Here is a 16907-nt window from a genome sequence, read left to right as displayed (position 1 = left end):
CTTGGTTAAATAAGTCAGATAAATAATGTATCAGAAAATAGGGCAAAAAAAAAATTGATGTCCAACTTGATAATATAGATAAGAGAGAAAAATATAAAATATACTGAATAAATGTACACAATATTCCCTATTATAGGCTTAGTATGATATATAAACAAACATTCATTAATCTTGTAAAGACGTGAATCTCGCTAAACATGATATGAGCAGCAGTTATCACTCTAAATAAATCATTAATAAACAGTGGTATATCACTCTAAAAAGGATTAAGAATGAGATGATCGAGATTTGGATATACAGAAAATATTTTTACTATTTAGACAAACAATAATTCATATACATATATGCTTAATAAAAACAGACAATAAAAACATACAATAAAACACTAAAAAAGACTGGGTATACCGTAGGAGAGAGCCCAGATAAAGTCTCTAAAAACTTTTGGTATAGAATATCTGAAGATAGTGAAATAACAGTTGAAAGTTCCCAAATAGATGTGTGGAGTAAAACAAGTAGCGATCTTTTAGCGCTGCTTATAAAACATCCTCTGACGGCAATATTGTTTCAAATGAGTGATTTCAGTCTCTATTTGAAACAGTAGCGTTCTTTTGGAAATAACTTCTTTTATGTTTCCAATTGTTATGTATAATAGTAGTGGCCAGCCACTATTTAACTTTTAGTTGGTCCGTGCTGAGAGAAGGTTTTTAGACACCCTTTAGATATAAGGGGATAAAATACGGAAAAAACTGTTCCTTTGAAGTAAGTCTCTCTTTAACCCGCTATGCAGGTAATCTTACCTCCTTCTATGTGTAGTTCGGTTAGATGGCTCCCGGTCTTGGGACTCCTGATGATAGTAGTTAGTGTAACCCATTTTTTTTACTTTCGCAAGTTACCTTTTAACCGGTGATTTATTCTCCTGCACTTAGTACTCCATTGTACGCAGGTAACAATCAGCTTAAGACCCGTTGTTTTCCCCTGCATTTAGTACTCTGTTGTACGCAGGTGACGATCCGCTGGTCAAGCTTTTTTTATCTTTGTTACTCAATATTGACAGAGGCAAAAGTGCACCTCAAGATGGTATATTTTAAGTGGTAAAGTCTTTCACAGCAAATAGTTATAACACAGTTTCTACGCGTTTCACCCGTATTATGGGCTTTTTCAAGATACTGTGTTTCCTTAGTTTACTGATTCAAATAATGCCGCCTTCTATTTGATTGGATCAGGATTTCATGACGTAACTGGGCTCTCTTAAAAGCATAGTTAACAAAGTGATCGGGCTCTCTCCACTATTATAACATGACATTTCTACAGATGATCATTCTGTGACCAAATTGCGGTACTCATTTTAAAATATGTGAATAAATATATAAATGAAAGATAATAAATAAAAATGGAAGATAATAACTAAAAATGAATACGGATTACAACAAACATCTTGGTGCAGGGAACATTAAATCTTTCATCTCCCAGATTTCTGCTGAAAGTTTATTCATAGAATTAATCCTCCACATATCGATTATCTTTTGGATCAATATGTAGAGGCTCCTCTCAATTTGTACAATTTTCAAATGTAATAACTAAAGGCTACCATTCTAATTTTTAACTTATCAGACTGGGCGAATAAATATATATATATGCTTCCAATATACATCTATTATCAGGGGGTATTTTAAGATGTGAATATATACTAAACAACTCATCTCTGTCTAAAACAAATTTAATCGATAGAAAATAAATAAATATCAATAATGAATATTTTTTTTGGTGCAAATATACCCTATATAATTTCCTTAAAGTGACTCTTTTTTTTTTTTAACTCCTTAAAAATGATAAAACCTAATATCATAAGAGTTTAAAAACAATTAGTTATAGTGAACCTTAATATAATGTGATTCCTAAAAGTGTGTTAAATATAAAATATTGTAGATATATGCATTTCTTAATTTAAGGTGACTCTAATTTGAGGATGTAGTATATTATAGTGATTCTAATATGAGAATGTGGTATAATATAATGATTCGATGCTACCAAATTTATTTTTCTTATGAACAGATTTATACCAGTACATTTGACAGGAAATTATTTAAGTGCAGAGAAATGGGGATCCAATTTGGAATTTAACCCATATGGGTGTACAGTGTTAAAGTTGAATATGAACTCAGCCTCTTTTTTTAAAAGGCTGAGTTCGTAGTTTCCCCCTCTCCAGTTGTGCTTAACCTTACATAGGCCCCAGTAAGATAGGTCTGATAATTTATTTTGGTGGGTTTCCCTAAAATGTTTGTACAGTTGAGTATGTAAATTTCCCTTTTTTATATTGCACAAATGCTCCCTTATCCTATCTATTAACATTCTAGTTGTCTCTCCTATATAGAACAAATTACATGAGCATTTTAATAAATAGATGACCCCTTTACTGTTGCACCTGATTGTATCTTTTATGATAAATTCATCTTTTAATCCTGGGACAGTTATAGATTTTTTTTTTTGAGCTGTATTGACAGGCTCGACATAGATGACAGGGGAAAAACCCTTTTAATTGATTTTAAAAAAAGAGGCTGAGTTCATACTCAACTTTAACACTGTACACCCATATGGGTTAAATTCCGAATTTGATTATCCCCATTTCTCTGCACTTAAATAATTTCCTGTCAAATGTACTGGTATAAATCTGTTCATAAGAAAAATAAATTTGTTTGCATCGAATCACTATATTATACCACATTCACATATTAGAATCACTATAATATACTACATCCTCAAATTAGAATGTATATATCTACAATTTTTTTATATTTAACACACTTTTAGGAATCACATTATATTAAGGTTCACTATAACTAATTGTTTTTAAACTCTTATGATATTAGGTTTTATCATTTTTAAGGAGTTAAAAAAAATTAGTCACTTTAAGGAAATTATATAGGGTATATTTGCACCAAAAAAATTATTAATTATTGATATTTATTTATTTTCTATCAATTAAATTAGTTTTAGACAGAAATTAGTTGTTTAGTATATATTCACATGTCTTAAAACACCCCGTGATAATAGATGTATATTGGAAGCATATATATATATTTAATCGCCCAGTCCAATAAGTTAAAAATTAGAAAGGTAGCCTTTAGTTATTACATTTGAAAATTGTACAAATTGAGAGGAGCCTCTACATATTGATCCAAAAGATAATCGATATGTGGAGGATTAATTCTATGAATAAACTTTCAGCAGAAATCTGGGAGATGAAAGATTTAATGTTCCCTGCACCAAGATGTTTGTTGTAATCCGTATTCATTTTTAGTTATTATCTTCTGTTTTTATTTATTATCTTTCATTTATATATTTATTCACATATTTTAAAATGAGTACCACAATTTGGTCACAGAATGATCATCTGTAGAAATGTCATGTTCTAATAGTGGAGAGAGCCCGATCACTTTGTTAACTATTCTTTTAAGAGAGCCCAGTTACGTCATGAAATCCTGATCCAATCAAATAGAAGGCGGCATTATTTGAATCAGTAAACTAAGGCCTAGATTTGGAGTTTGGCGGTAGAAGGGCTGTTAACGCTCCGCGGGTTTTTTTCTGGCCGCACCATAAATTTAACTCTGGTATCGAGAGTTCAAACAAATGCTGCGTTAGGCTCCAAAAAAGGAGCGTAGAGCATTTTTATCGCAAATGCAACTCTCGATACCAGAGTTGCTTACGGACGCGGCCAGCCTCAAAAACGTGCTCGTGCACGATTCTCCCATAGGAAACAATGGGGCTGTTTGAGCTGAAAAAAAACCTAACACCTGCAAAAAAGCAGCGTTCAGCTCCTAACGCAGCCCCATTGTTTCCTATGGGGAAATACTTCCTACGTCTGCACCTAACACTCTAACATGCACCCCGAGTCTAAACACCCCTAACCTTACACTTATTAACCTCTAATCTGTCGCCCCCGCTATCGCTGACCCCTGCATATTTTTTTTAACCCCTAATCTGCCGCTCCGTAAACCGCCGCAACCTACGTTATCCCTATGTACCCCTAATCTGCTGCCCTAACATCGCCGACCCCTATATTATATTTATTAACCCCTAATCTGCCCCCCACAACGTCGCCTCCACCTGCCTACACTTATTAACCCCTAATCTGCCGAGCGGACCTGAGCGCTACTATAATAAAGTTATTAACCCCTAATCCGCCTCACTAACCCTATCATAAATAGTATTAACCCCTAATCTGCCCTCCCTAACATCGCCGACACCTAACTTCAATTATTAACCCCTAATCTGCCGACCGGAGCTCACCGCTATTCTAATAAATGTATTAACCCCTAAAGCTAAGTCTAACCCTAACACTAACACCCCCCTAACTTAAATATAATTTACATCTAACGAAATAAATTAACTCTTATTAAATAAATTATTCCTATTTAAAGCTAAATACTTACCTGTAAAATAAATCCTAATATAGCTACAATATAAATTATAATTATATTATAGCTATTTTAGGATTAATATTTATTTTACAGGCAACTTTGTAATTATTTTAACCAGGTACAATAGCTATTAAATAGTTAAGAACTATTTAATAGTTACCTAGTTAAAATAATAACAAATTTACCTGTAAAATAAATCCTAACCTAAGATATAATTAAACCTAACACTACCCTATCAATAAATTAATTAAATAAAATACCTACAATTACCTACAATTAACCTAACACTACACTATCAATAAATTAATTAAATACAATATCTACAAATAAATACAATTAAATAAACTAGCTAAAGTACAAAAAATAAAAAAGAACTAAGTTACAAAAAATAAAAAAATATTTACAAACATAAGAAAAATATTACAACAATTTTAAACTAATTACACCTACTCTAAGCCCCCTAATAAAATAACAAAGCCCCCCAAAATAAAAAATTCCCTACCCTATTCTAAATTAAAAAAGTTACAAGCTCTTTTACCTTACCAGCCCTGAACAGGGCCCTTTGCGGGGCATGCCCCAAGAATTTCAGCTCTTTTGCCTGTAAAAAAAACATACAATACCCCCCCCCAACATTACAACCCACCACCCACATACCCCTAATCTAACCCAAACCCCCCTTAAATCTAACACTAAGCCCCTGAAGATCTTCCTACCTTGTCTTCACCATCCAGGTTCACCGATCCGTCCTGAAGAGCTCCTCCGATGTCCTGATCCAAGCCCAAGCGGGGGGCTGAAGAGGTCCATGATCCGGTCAAAGTCTTCATCCAAGCGGGGCAGAAGAGGATCTTCCATCCGATTGAAGTCATCATCCAGGCGGCATCTTCTAAAGTCTTCCATCCGGAGCGAAGCGGCAGGATCCGGAATTAAGGTAGGAATTAAGGTAGGAACAGCCAATAGAATGCGAGCTCAATCTGATTGGCTGATTGGATCAGCCAATCAGAAAATTCCTACCTTAATTCCGATTGGCTGATAGAATCCTATCAGCCAATCGGAATTCGAGGGACGCCATCTTGGATGACGTCCCTTAAAGGAACAGTCATTCGTCGTTCAGTCGTCGGGCCGGATGGATGTTCCGCGCTGGAGGTCTTCAGGATCCTGCCGCTTCGCTCCGGATGGAAGACTTTAGAAGATGCCGCCTGGATGATGACTTCAATCGGATGGAAGATCCTCTTCTGCCCCGCTTGGATGAAGACTTTGACCGGATCATGGACCTCTTCAGCCCCCTGCTTGGGCTTGGATCAGGACATCGGAGGAGCTCTTCAGGACGGATCGGTGAACCTGGATGGTGAAGACAAGGTAGGAAGATCTTCAGGGGCTTAGTGTTAGGTTTATTTAAGGGGGGTTTGGGTTAGATTAGGGGTATGTGGGTGGTGGGTTGTAATGTTGGGGGGGGGTATTGTATGTTTTTTTTACAGGCAAAAGAGCTGAAATTCTTGGGGCATGCCCCGCAAAGGGCCCTGTTCAGGGCTGGTAAGGTAAAAGAGCTTGTAACTTTTTTAATTTAGAATAGGGTAGGGAATTTTTTATTTTGGGGGGCTTTGTTATTTTATTAGGGGGCTTAGAGTAGGTGTAATTAGTTTAAAATTGTTGTAATATTTTTCTTATGTTTGTAAATATTTTTTTATTTTTTGTAACTTAGTTCTTTTTTATTTTTTGTACTTTAGCTAGTTTATTTAATTGTATTTATTTGTAGATATTGTATTTAATTAATTTATTGATAGTGTAGTGTTAGGTTAATTGTAGGTAATTGTAGGTATTTTATTTAATTAATTTATTGATAGGGTAGTGTTAGGTTTAATTATATCTTAGGAAAGGATTTATTTTACAGGTAAATTTGTTATTATTTTAACTAGGTAACTATTAAATAGTTCTTAACTATTTAATAGCTATTGTACCTGGTTAAAATAATTACAAAGTTGCCTGTAAAATAAATATTAATCCTAAAATAGCTATAATATAATTATAATTTATATTGTAGCTATATTAGGATTTATTTTACAGGTAAGTATTTAGCTTTAAATAGGAATAATTTATTTAATAAGAGTTAATTTATTTCGTTAGATGTAAATTATATTTAAGTTAGGGGGGTGTTAGTGTTAGGGTTAGACTTAGCTTTAGGGGTTAATCCATTTATTATAGTAGCGATGAGCTCCGGTCGTCAGATTAGGGGTTAATAATTGAAGGTAGGTGTCGGCGATGTTAGGGAGGGCAGATTAGGGGTTAATACTATTTATGATAGGGTTAGTGAGGTGGATTAGGGGTTAATAACTTTATTATAGTAGCGCTCAGGTCGGCGGGGTTAGGGGCAGCAGATTAGGGGTACATAAGTATAACGTAGGTGGCGGTCGGCAGATTAGGGGTTAAAATATTTTAATCGAGTGGCGGCGATGTGGGGGGAGCTTGGTTTAGGGGTACATAGGTAGTTTATGGGTGTTAGTGTACTTTAGGGTACAGTAGTTAAGAGCTTTATGAACTGGCGTTAGCCCAGAAAGCTCTTAACTCCTGCTATTTTCAGGCGGCTGGAGTTTTGTCGTTAGAGCTCTAACGCTCACTTCAGAAACGACTCTAAATACCGGCGTTAGGAAGATCCCATTGAAAAGATAGGATACGCAAATGGCGTAAGGGGATCTGCGGTATGGAAAAGTCGCGGCTGAAAAGTGAGCATTAGACCCTTTAATGACTGACTCCAAATACCGGCGGGCGGCCAAAACCAGCGTTAGGAGCCTCTAACGCTGGTTTTCACGGCTACCGCCGAACTCTAAATCTAGGCCTAAGGAAACACAGTATCTTGAAAAAGCCCATAATACGGGTGAAACGCGTAGAAACTGTGTTATAACTATTTGCTGTGAAAGACTTTACCACTTAAAATATACCATCTTGAGGTGCACTTTTGCCTCTGTCAATATTGAGTAACAAAGATAAAAAAAGCTTGACCAGCGGATCGTCACCTGCGTACAACAGAGTACTAAATGCAGGGGAAAACAACGGGTCTTAAGCTGATCGTTACCTGCGTACAATGGAGTACTAAGTGCAGGAGAAGAAATCACTGGTTAAAAGGTAACTTGCGCAAGTGAAAAAAATGGGTTACACTAACTACTATCATCAGGAGCCCCAAGACCGGGAGCCATCTAACCGAACTACACATAGAAGGAGGTAAGATTACCTGCATAGCGGGTTAAAGAGAGACTTACTTCAAAGGTACAGTTTTTTTCCGTATTTTATCCCCTTAAATCTAAAGGGTGTCTAAAAACCTTCTCTCAGCACGGACCAACTAAAAGTTAAATAGTGGCTGGCCACTACTATTATACATAACAATTGGAAACATAAAAGAAGTTATTTCCAAAAGAACGCTACTGTTTCAAATAGAGACTGAAATCACTCATTTGAAACAATATTGCCGTCAGAGGATGTTTTATAAGCAACGCTAAAAGATCGCTACTTGTTTTACTCCACACATCTATTTGGGAACTTTCAACTGTTATTTCACTATCTTCAGATATTCTATACCAAAAGTTTTTAGAGACTTTACCTGGGCTCTCTCCTACGGTATACCCAGTCTTTTTTAGTGTTTTATTGTATGTTTTTATTGTCTGTTTTTATTAAGCATATATGTATATGAATTATTGTTTGTCTAAATAGTGAAAATATTTTCTGTATATCCAAATCTCGATCATCTCATTCTTAATCCTTTTTAGAGTGATATACCACTGTTTATTAATGATTTATTTAGAGTGATAACTGCTGCTCATATTAACTTTAGCGAGATTCACGTCTTTACAAGATTAATGAATGTTTGTTTATATATCATACTAAGCCTATAATAGGGAATATTGTGTACATTTATTCAGTATATTTTATATTGTTCTCTCTCATCTATATTATCAAGTTGGACATCAATTTTTATTGCCCTATTTTCTGATACATTATTTATCTGACTTATTTAACCAAGTTTTTAGAAAAAAAAATTTTCCTGTCTCCTAGTTTTTAACACTTAAAGCTTTCACTAGCGCCTCTCTCACACACAACTTTTCAAGACTAAGAATGCTAACAGAATGCTGCCGTCAGTGGGACATTTGTACACTTTTTGAAAATAACCAGTGGTGGACTTGTTTTGGTGGCAAGATAACAACTCAATGGCCAGTAGAACTAGAATGTCACTTTGGGTAGCTCAAGATATTCTTCAAAGTGGTCACAGAAGACCTGTTTCAGTGTGTACCAATGACTATGTGCTATGAGACACACTCTTTTATATACTCATGGAAAATATAACCAGGAATTATAAACTGAACCTAAGTACTAAACAGGAAGATCCATTACTCATCTATTCAAACCCATTCTGACGCTCATAAATCCAAATTAAATCAACACCTTTATAAAGCTAAATAAAATAAATACTTTTTCTAAATGGCCATAGCTTTTTTTTAACATAGGGAGTATTTAGCTTCCAAATAAAGGTGTGGATGTATTGGCAACCTTTATAGTATATATTATCTCTCTATATAAGAATACCACTCCTATCCATGGCCTTTCACCTCTACCTTCTTTCTCCCTTTCTTTTCTCTCCCTTTTTCTTTAGTTTGGGTAGTTGGTCTTAGAACTTTCCCATTGCTGGTGTATATACATACAATTTTTATGTCATGTGCACTCTCACTTTTCAAATTATGTATATATTTAAACAAAGTTGCAGATCCACAGAGTAGCTCCGATAGCATCTATAAAGTTCACTTTAAAACTTGTCAATTTACTTCCACTATCAAATTGAGCACAGTCGTATAATATGCACACTTTCTGAGTCACCAGCTCCTACTGAGAATGTGTAAGAGTTCAGAGTGTATACATATACAAGTCTGTGATTGGCTGGCTGCAGTCACATGATACAGGGGAGGACATTTTGAAATGTGTTTGAAAAAAATAAATCTATTGCTCATTTAAAAATCAGAGTAACTACAATTGAATTATATTTTTATTATTCATGAATTTTTATTATGCAATACTACTGTATTTAATGGTCATTAATAGCATGTAAGGCAGGACATAGAAAGTTGTATGTAGATGTCCTATTTGTGAAAATTCGTCTTTACCAAAGTATTCCATTACAGCACATAACTTAAAAACTATTCTGCACATAATACATTTTTTCTTATCTCTTAATTATGTCTTTTTTAAATAATTTTAGTGGGGGTTTTCTGTTATGTTAAATATTTTCTTTTTTATGTGAACCAGATGTAATGAGTATTTTTATGATTCAAACAAACAAAAAAAAAAGATAAAAAGACAAAGTATTTTTCAGCTAATTCATTTTTATTGATAGAAAACTCTCCAGTTATATAAGTTGCTAAGCAAAAATAAAGTTGATATATTTTTTTTTCCCATAGTAATATCGATAAGGAGAGGGACAGAACGAAATCCAAGTTGCTTCTTAATTGCTTGCAATTTTCTGGGGGAAAAAACAGACTAGGTAAATATAGAACTTATGAATCAAAAGAGATATAAAACTGATAATGATCATTCATGTGTAATTTACCATTTATATTTCCCTTTACATGAGCAGCAAAACTTAATAACATTTCTCTTAACAAACTATAAAATGTAAGTTGTGGTACTGTAGAGTAAGCTTATGAACTGTGTATAATTTTCTACTCACCTGGTTGATCCAGCCAATGTAAGCAGAGACGCGGGTGAACACTGTAGGCTTCTTGAGATAATTGCAGCTCAATCCAGATCCGAAACTAACAACTCCATGTACTGACCAACTTCCATCACCTGCCTGGCAGTTCAGAGGGCCGCCAGAATCTCCCTGCATTGACCAAGAGATTATGCATAAGGTCAGCGCATTTTTATGGGACAGGTCAATGTGTGTTTAATTTAATTTATTTCATTCTATTGTTCAGAAAAAGAAAAAAATTTTATAGTCATTTTTTTAGTTGTGTTATAAAAAAGATTGACTTTTTGAATACATTCAGCATTCAAATTCAATATTGTCTTAAAAGAAACAATTCAAACAAATTAATTCAGCCAAGAATTGATATAAGTGAACCCTCTTAAGACAATTAATTAAAAAACAAATCTAAGCTATAGTGGAGTCCACCTTAGAGTATTTCATCCTTACTGAGGGTTGGATTTAAGATAAAAGATTCATATTACAGAAATCCTTTAAAAATGTGTCCATTGTGTTATTATATTAAGTTTTAATCTTGTAGACATTTCAGGAGACCATGGGGTGGATTTATTAAGCACCGGATGCTGCAATCTACCCCCAAAGTTTCAGACTCGCCGGAAAGAGAAGTTAAGAAGCAGCGGTCATAAGAACACTGCTCCTTAACTTGTCCGCCAGCAATCATCCCGATCAGATACAATCAGGATTATTGACACCCCCTGCTAGCTGCCAATTGGCCGTGAATGTGCAGGGGGCGGCATTGCACAAAAATTTCACCAGAAATGCTTGTGCAGTGTTAAATGCCAACAGCGTATGCTGTCGGCATTTAGCGATGTCTGCGGGAGATGATTAGTTACAGCGAATCATGTCCGCCCGCCATTTGTTAAATTGGCCCCAAGATCTCAAAAAGGTATTAACATTCTTGATACTGTTCAATTAAAGGCTACACAAACGATACATATTCTACAATTTAAAACATACAAGCACATGATTCAAGTTCTTTATAGGTATAGATTAGAGAAGAATAGAGAGATAGGTGAAATGACAGAAATCTTCAAGTACATAAAATTAATTAATATGTCGGTGACAGAAATTTTCATAAGAAAAGAGCAAGAAAAGAGCAAGCGGTCATGTTCTCTAGTTGTAGGTTCAGGAGTAATTTGTAAAAGCAAAGGTGGTTGATTCATGGACTAGACTCCCAGTAGAGGTGGTAAGAACAAATACTGTAATACATTTAAGAAAAACTGAAATATGATTAAGGCTATCCTAACAGTGAATTACGTGTATACTTAAACAATAAACACACTCATTGGGCCTTTTAGCTATTATCTGTCATCAAAATTTATGTTTCTATGTTTTTAAAATCAAAAGCTAAAAAGACATTTTAAAAGCAAATTGTGATATCAGGGAGCAGTTACGTAGATTGAGATTGTAAACCTAAAATATGTCAAACTTGGTGAAATACTGTAAAGCATAGAACCCTTGGTTTCTTACGTTGCAGCCAGAAACAATTCCGTCACCACCAGCGCAAACCATGGTTGCCTTAACTTGGGTTCCCCACCAGTCACGCAGAGAGCAAGTTGAGTAGTCGACCACTGGGAGAAGAGCTTGCTGCAAGTTGTCTGCAATAGGTCCGTTGGCTGAAACACAACATCATGTTTGTCATATAGGATGTCTATATAGACCTGTGTGATCAGAGCTGTCACATACTGCATATTAGTGTTTATATTAGCAGTGTGCATATCATTAGGTAATGGTATTAATAATAATTAATCTTGTGATGGATGGTTCCTATAGGCTAATTAAAGGGACAATGATACATGGACTAGATTAGCAATGCAATGAAATAGCTCATTTTAACTTGATTGACATTTTGTTTTGTTTCTCATATAAATAATTAAAATTAAGAGATGAGGAAAGGCCCAACTCTTATGTTGCGTCAATGGACTTTCTCTTTGTGTTCAATGGATCAGTTTTGAGTTGTGATGTATAGCATTAATGGGAACCTGGGGCAGTTGATACGCAAAACAAAGTATATTTCTATTACAATGTATTGTTGTTGTGAAAATGTGAGTCACATAATGAAATTACAATATAGAGAAATAAGTTAGATCTTGTGCTTTGGGAGATTCTGTAGTTATTTCCTTAAAAGAACATTTAACACATTGTTTACAGTATATATATATATATATATACAGCATAAATTAATGTAAGAATAATAACTCTTATAGCAAATTGACACTTTAGTTGTAGACCCTGATTCTGTATGCATAAAATTTTTGACTCTGACAACTAAATTATTGCAGCAAACATGGACCAAGTGACATCCATATCAATTTGTTCTCTTACTGTACAGACGTCCCCATCCGGTCACATAGCAAGGGAAGTCCTGGGCAAGCAATGCTCCATCAGCGGGCAGACAGGCAGCTTGGATTTTGTCACTAAAGACCACAGGCTGTGACAGTTTGATCAAGGCAATGTCATTGCTATAACAAACAGATGAATGAAATTTTAATTCCAGAAAACGAATAGTAAATAATAACTCTAGTATATTCAGTGTTGTAAATAAAATCTGCATGGATACATTGAATGTCAAATGAGGGTCCAACAATGCACAGCAAGCAACCCAGGAAGCCACCAGGTTTACATATGTTTTTATAGGCCGGGCAGGGGCATATTATGGGCTAGGGTTTTGGCACAGCAGTGCCTATGACAACACAAAAATTAAATGCACTAATTTTGACTTGACAATAAAGGGACTTGCCTAATCACAAGTACAAAATACAACTAACAAAAGACTTACAAAATGAATGACCAATGACACTTCATCAAAGATCCAATTAAAAGAATGTTTACAAATACATATTTGTAAATATTTAATATCAGAGACAATATACAGTAAATTATCTGAGGGTTAGATTCAGACATACACTGTTATGTATTGGGGTAAAGCTCTTTGCTCCAATCAATGAAATATAAAGTGCACAAGAAATCTATTAGATCTGTGCATCAATTTAGCAATTTGGATCCCAGTTTTACTTACACAATGAGGAAAGAATTCCAGCTTTCATGTACAATAATTTTTTCAGGAGAGATAATAACAGATCCTTCCTCTTCACTCTGCAGACTGTGTTTGCCCAAGACCACTCTGTAGACGCGGCCAGAGCTGGGGGGAAAAATTAATAAAGTAAGTTTCAACCCTATACAAATAAATGGAATTTAAAAACATACGCCAAATGATAGCTGTAGACCCAAGTTAGTCTATACAAATAATATTAGAACACTTATGCAGTTCATCAACAAAATGTATAATACTGAAGTAATGCAAATTAGGTCTATTTAGGAACAGTGACTGTGGTTTTAGTAGATACCCATTAAAAGAGAGATTCTTCATAAATACAAATAAAGTATTTTTAAAGGGACATTGTACACTAGATTTCTTTGCATAAATGTTTTCTAGATGGTCAATTTATATGTTTTTGTAAAAATGTATAGTTTTGCTTATTTTTAAATAACATTGTGCTGATTTTCAGACTCCTAACCAAGCCCCAAAGTGTTGGTTGTATACTGATGTCTACAGATTCCTGGTTGTGTAATGGGTCTTTTCATATGCAGGCGAGGGGAGAGGGGTGGAGTTTCTGCTCTTCTGGCTTTCTCGGCCTATTTCATTGAGTGTCCCAGTCATACCTCCTCAATAGTGCTAAATTGGGATCTTCTAAGTAAGGTTTTAAAGGGTTTTATACTGGATTTTTAGATCAGTATCTGTGCATATTATTCTTTATAGTAGTGTCTATAACATACTGTGAGGATACCTGATACAGTGAGCAGCTGTCAGGACCCAATTGGAAGCAATGAGAGTTCCTCCGCAGGTGTGTCCCCAAGCACTGGTTCCCTGATACTGCAGTGAGATCTACAAATACAGAGAGTCACGGTTACATATTGCGCACCAGGGTTTGGGGGTCCATCTTCTGAGACAAGCAGCGTATCCCCTTACCTGCCACGGCCAACTGTTAGACCTCACATCATGTCCTCCAACCACTCTGGACAGAATGGGCTGGTATGTGGGAACACCACAGCTGTGGGCTAAAATATGGAATCAAATCAGAAATAAGTTTAGTGTAACAGTAGGTATTGATATACATAGATGTTGAAGAGCAGAATGAGATATTAAAGGGGTATAAAAGTATGAAAGGAAATGCATCAATGCACTGCTACACATCTAGTCAGCCAATAACAATAGGCATCTGTGTGTAGCAACCAATCATCAGCTTGCAGCCCTGTAGTGCACTGCTGCTTTTGAAAAATATGTTTTCAACAAAGGATACCAAGAAAATAATATTAATTTAATTACAGGAGTAAATTGAGTAATCACTTAAAAATGTATGAACTATCTGAACCATAAAAGTATAATTTTAACTTGCATGTTGTGTTAGCAAACCCCTTGCTTTAGCTGTTCTTTTTGGACTAGACCAGTTGCACAGATAGATTAACACCACAAAATGCAGCCAGCTAAGAGCTTTTCTGTAATAGTATTTTCCAGTTTTCTCTAAGAACATTTACACCTTTTAAAAGGTCTGTATAGTCAAATTTAAATATTCATGATTCAGATGGAGGATGTAATTTTTAGCTACTTTTCAATTTACTTCTTTTAGCTAATTTTCTTTTTTCTCTTGGTATGATTTCTTGAAAAGCATACCTAGGTAGGGTATGGAGCAACAACACACTAGTGGGAGCTAGCTGCTGATTGGTGGTTGCATATATGCCTCTTGTAATTGGCTCACCTTAGTTCAGCTAACTCATATAGTGCAATGCTGCTCCTTCAACAAATGATACCAAGAGAATTTAGCAAATTTTATAATAGAAGTACATTTTGAAAGTTATTTAAAATTGTATGTTCTATCTAAATTATGAAAGAAAAATATGTGGGTTTTATATCACTTTCTAAAGATCCCCTATTAATGAATATATTCTTTTGCTGAAGAATTTCGTCAGGTGCATCTTTGAGTCTAATAGGGGCTGCAGCCCTGAGTATCTGTCTAATTGCTAAAGTGTGATGTGGGCTTTACTTACTCCAATGAAAACTGTATATACTGACCGTGACTGTATCAGTCTGTGGGTGTAAATGTGTATTAATGTAACACTATTTATTTTTGACAGTGTGTACAGGAGAAAATGTAACTGATTTCCTTTACATTAATGACAGTTTGTTGCTAAATGACTGACACTTGGATGATTATATTCTATACATCTAATGTCTGTTTGTGTAATTCTAGTCACTATATGTAAGGGACACAATCTAAAGATCAGTAAAGATGGGAGTCAGTGAAGACAAAATCTTATTAGGGGCCACTGAGTTTTGTCTTAATCATTTCTTCATTTTATACAATTGGATTAAATAAGAGTTGGAAGTCATATATTCATGAATTTAGAGATCATCTTAAAATGTTATGAGTTTCTTTTAAGACAAAACTTCTCAGCCATTTCATCACAATAATTTCTAGCTATATATATATATATATGTATGTATATATATATATATATATATATATATATATATATATATATATATATATAAATATATACTGTATGTGTGTGTGTGTGTATATATATATATATATATATATATATATATATATATATATATATATATATATATATATATATATATATATATATATAAATATAGAAGAGAATATGAAATTAGTAAATATCCGATTAGGAATTTAAAAGAGAATCTTTTAAAATTGTTAGTTTTCATTGTATAAAAAAGAGTTTACTGGAAACCCTGAGAAATCAGATTTGTGTGTTATTATTACAACCAATCACAGGCTATATTAAAAACTAATAAGTTGACTGTCCAGATCTAGACTGTGATTGGCTGCACATGATACAACCATATATGAGTTTGACAAGACAAGTTCCTAAGATTTCAGAAAATTATTTGGAACTATATGTACTTTTAAAGCACTAATTATTCATGAACAACAACAAAAACTGAATAAAAAAGTGATATAAATATATTCTCATTTAAACCTAAATATTATTTATCCATTAAAGTAGGTGCAAACTTACCATAGCCCAGGAAAATTGCAAGAAAAACCAACTTGAACATTTTGCTTTGTCGGACTGATTCACTAAAGTCTGCGACTTATATATACAAAGTCATATCTGTCACCTTATTTGATTAACGGCAGTGAGATTAGGCTAGCCAATGAGAGCTCTGCCCATTCTGATAGGAGGACATTTTTGCGTATTGATTCTGTATCTATTTTATCAGTTTTTCTAGCTTGGTGAAAGGTGAAAATGTGCACTACTAGCAAGAAAAGACAGCTGTGACTTTCTCCACCAAACCTGTTAAATTAACCCTCAACTGTGAATATTTTAAATTTTAAGGCAGAAGTTTACCAGGGTTGAAAATAAAGGAAATCATGTATTGTAGCTAACAGTCTAAAGCAGGGGTTCTTAACTGGGGGTATCTATACCCAATGGGTGTATGGAAAGGAAGCCGAATTATAGCATATGGGACAGGATCTCTGAATAATTTAAAAATCCATGTTTTGATTGCACAAAAATAACAGTAAAAGTTGTGGCTAGTTATTTGGGATTTGCATTTTTATAGAAGTAGATAAGATACAATCCTTTAGATTTTCATTCAGCTGTTCTGTGCCTGGCTATCATACGTAAAGTAAAACCAAGCTATTGACAATTGCAACAGTCTGGAGAAAAGGGAATGGACATTAAAGGGACATGAAACCCCCAAAAAAATATTTTAT

At 34.5% G+C, this 16907-nt stretch overlaps 1 protein-coding gene across 1 annotated transcript; it reads right to left on the bottom strand.

Moving 5' to 3' along the window:
- Positions 1–9760: 9760 nt before the first annotated feature.
- On the bottom strand, positions 9761–16259 carry LOC128637978 (chymotrypsin-C). Its single transcript, XM_053689862.1, has 8 exons — positions 16207–16259; positions 14129–14217; positions 13947–14044; positions 13178–13300; positions 12484–12620; positions 11629–11774; positions 10123–10275; positions 9761–9915 (listed from the first exon to the last, which is right to left on the bottom strand). Exons 1-8 carry the CDS (start codon positions 16244–16246, stop codon positions 9898–9900), a joined length of 804 nt encoding a protein of 267 aa, XP_053545837.1. The 5' UTR covers positions 16247–16259; the 3' UTR covers positions 9761–9897.
- Between the last annotated feature and the right edge of the window lie 648 nt (positions 16260–16907).

This window comes from Bombina bombina, chromosome 8 (assembly GCF_027579735.1).
Source record: "Bombina bombina isolate aBomBom1 chromosome 8, aBomBom1.pri, whole genome shotgun sequence".
NCBI classification, from domain to species: domain Eukaryota; kingdom Metazoa; phylum Chordata; class Amphibia; order Anura; family Bombinatoridae; genus Bombina; species Bombina bombina.
Note: the sequence above shows the minus strand (reverse complement) of the source record. Positions and strands in the feature narration are given on the sequence as shown.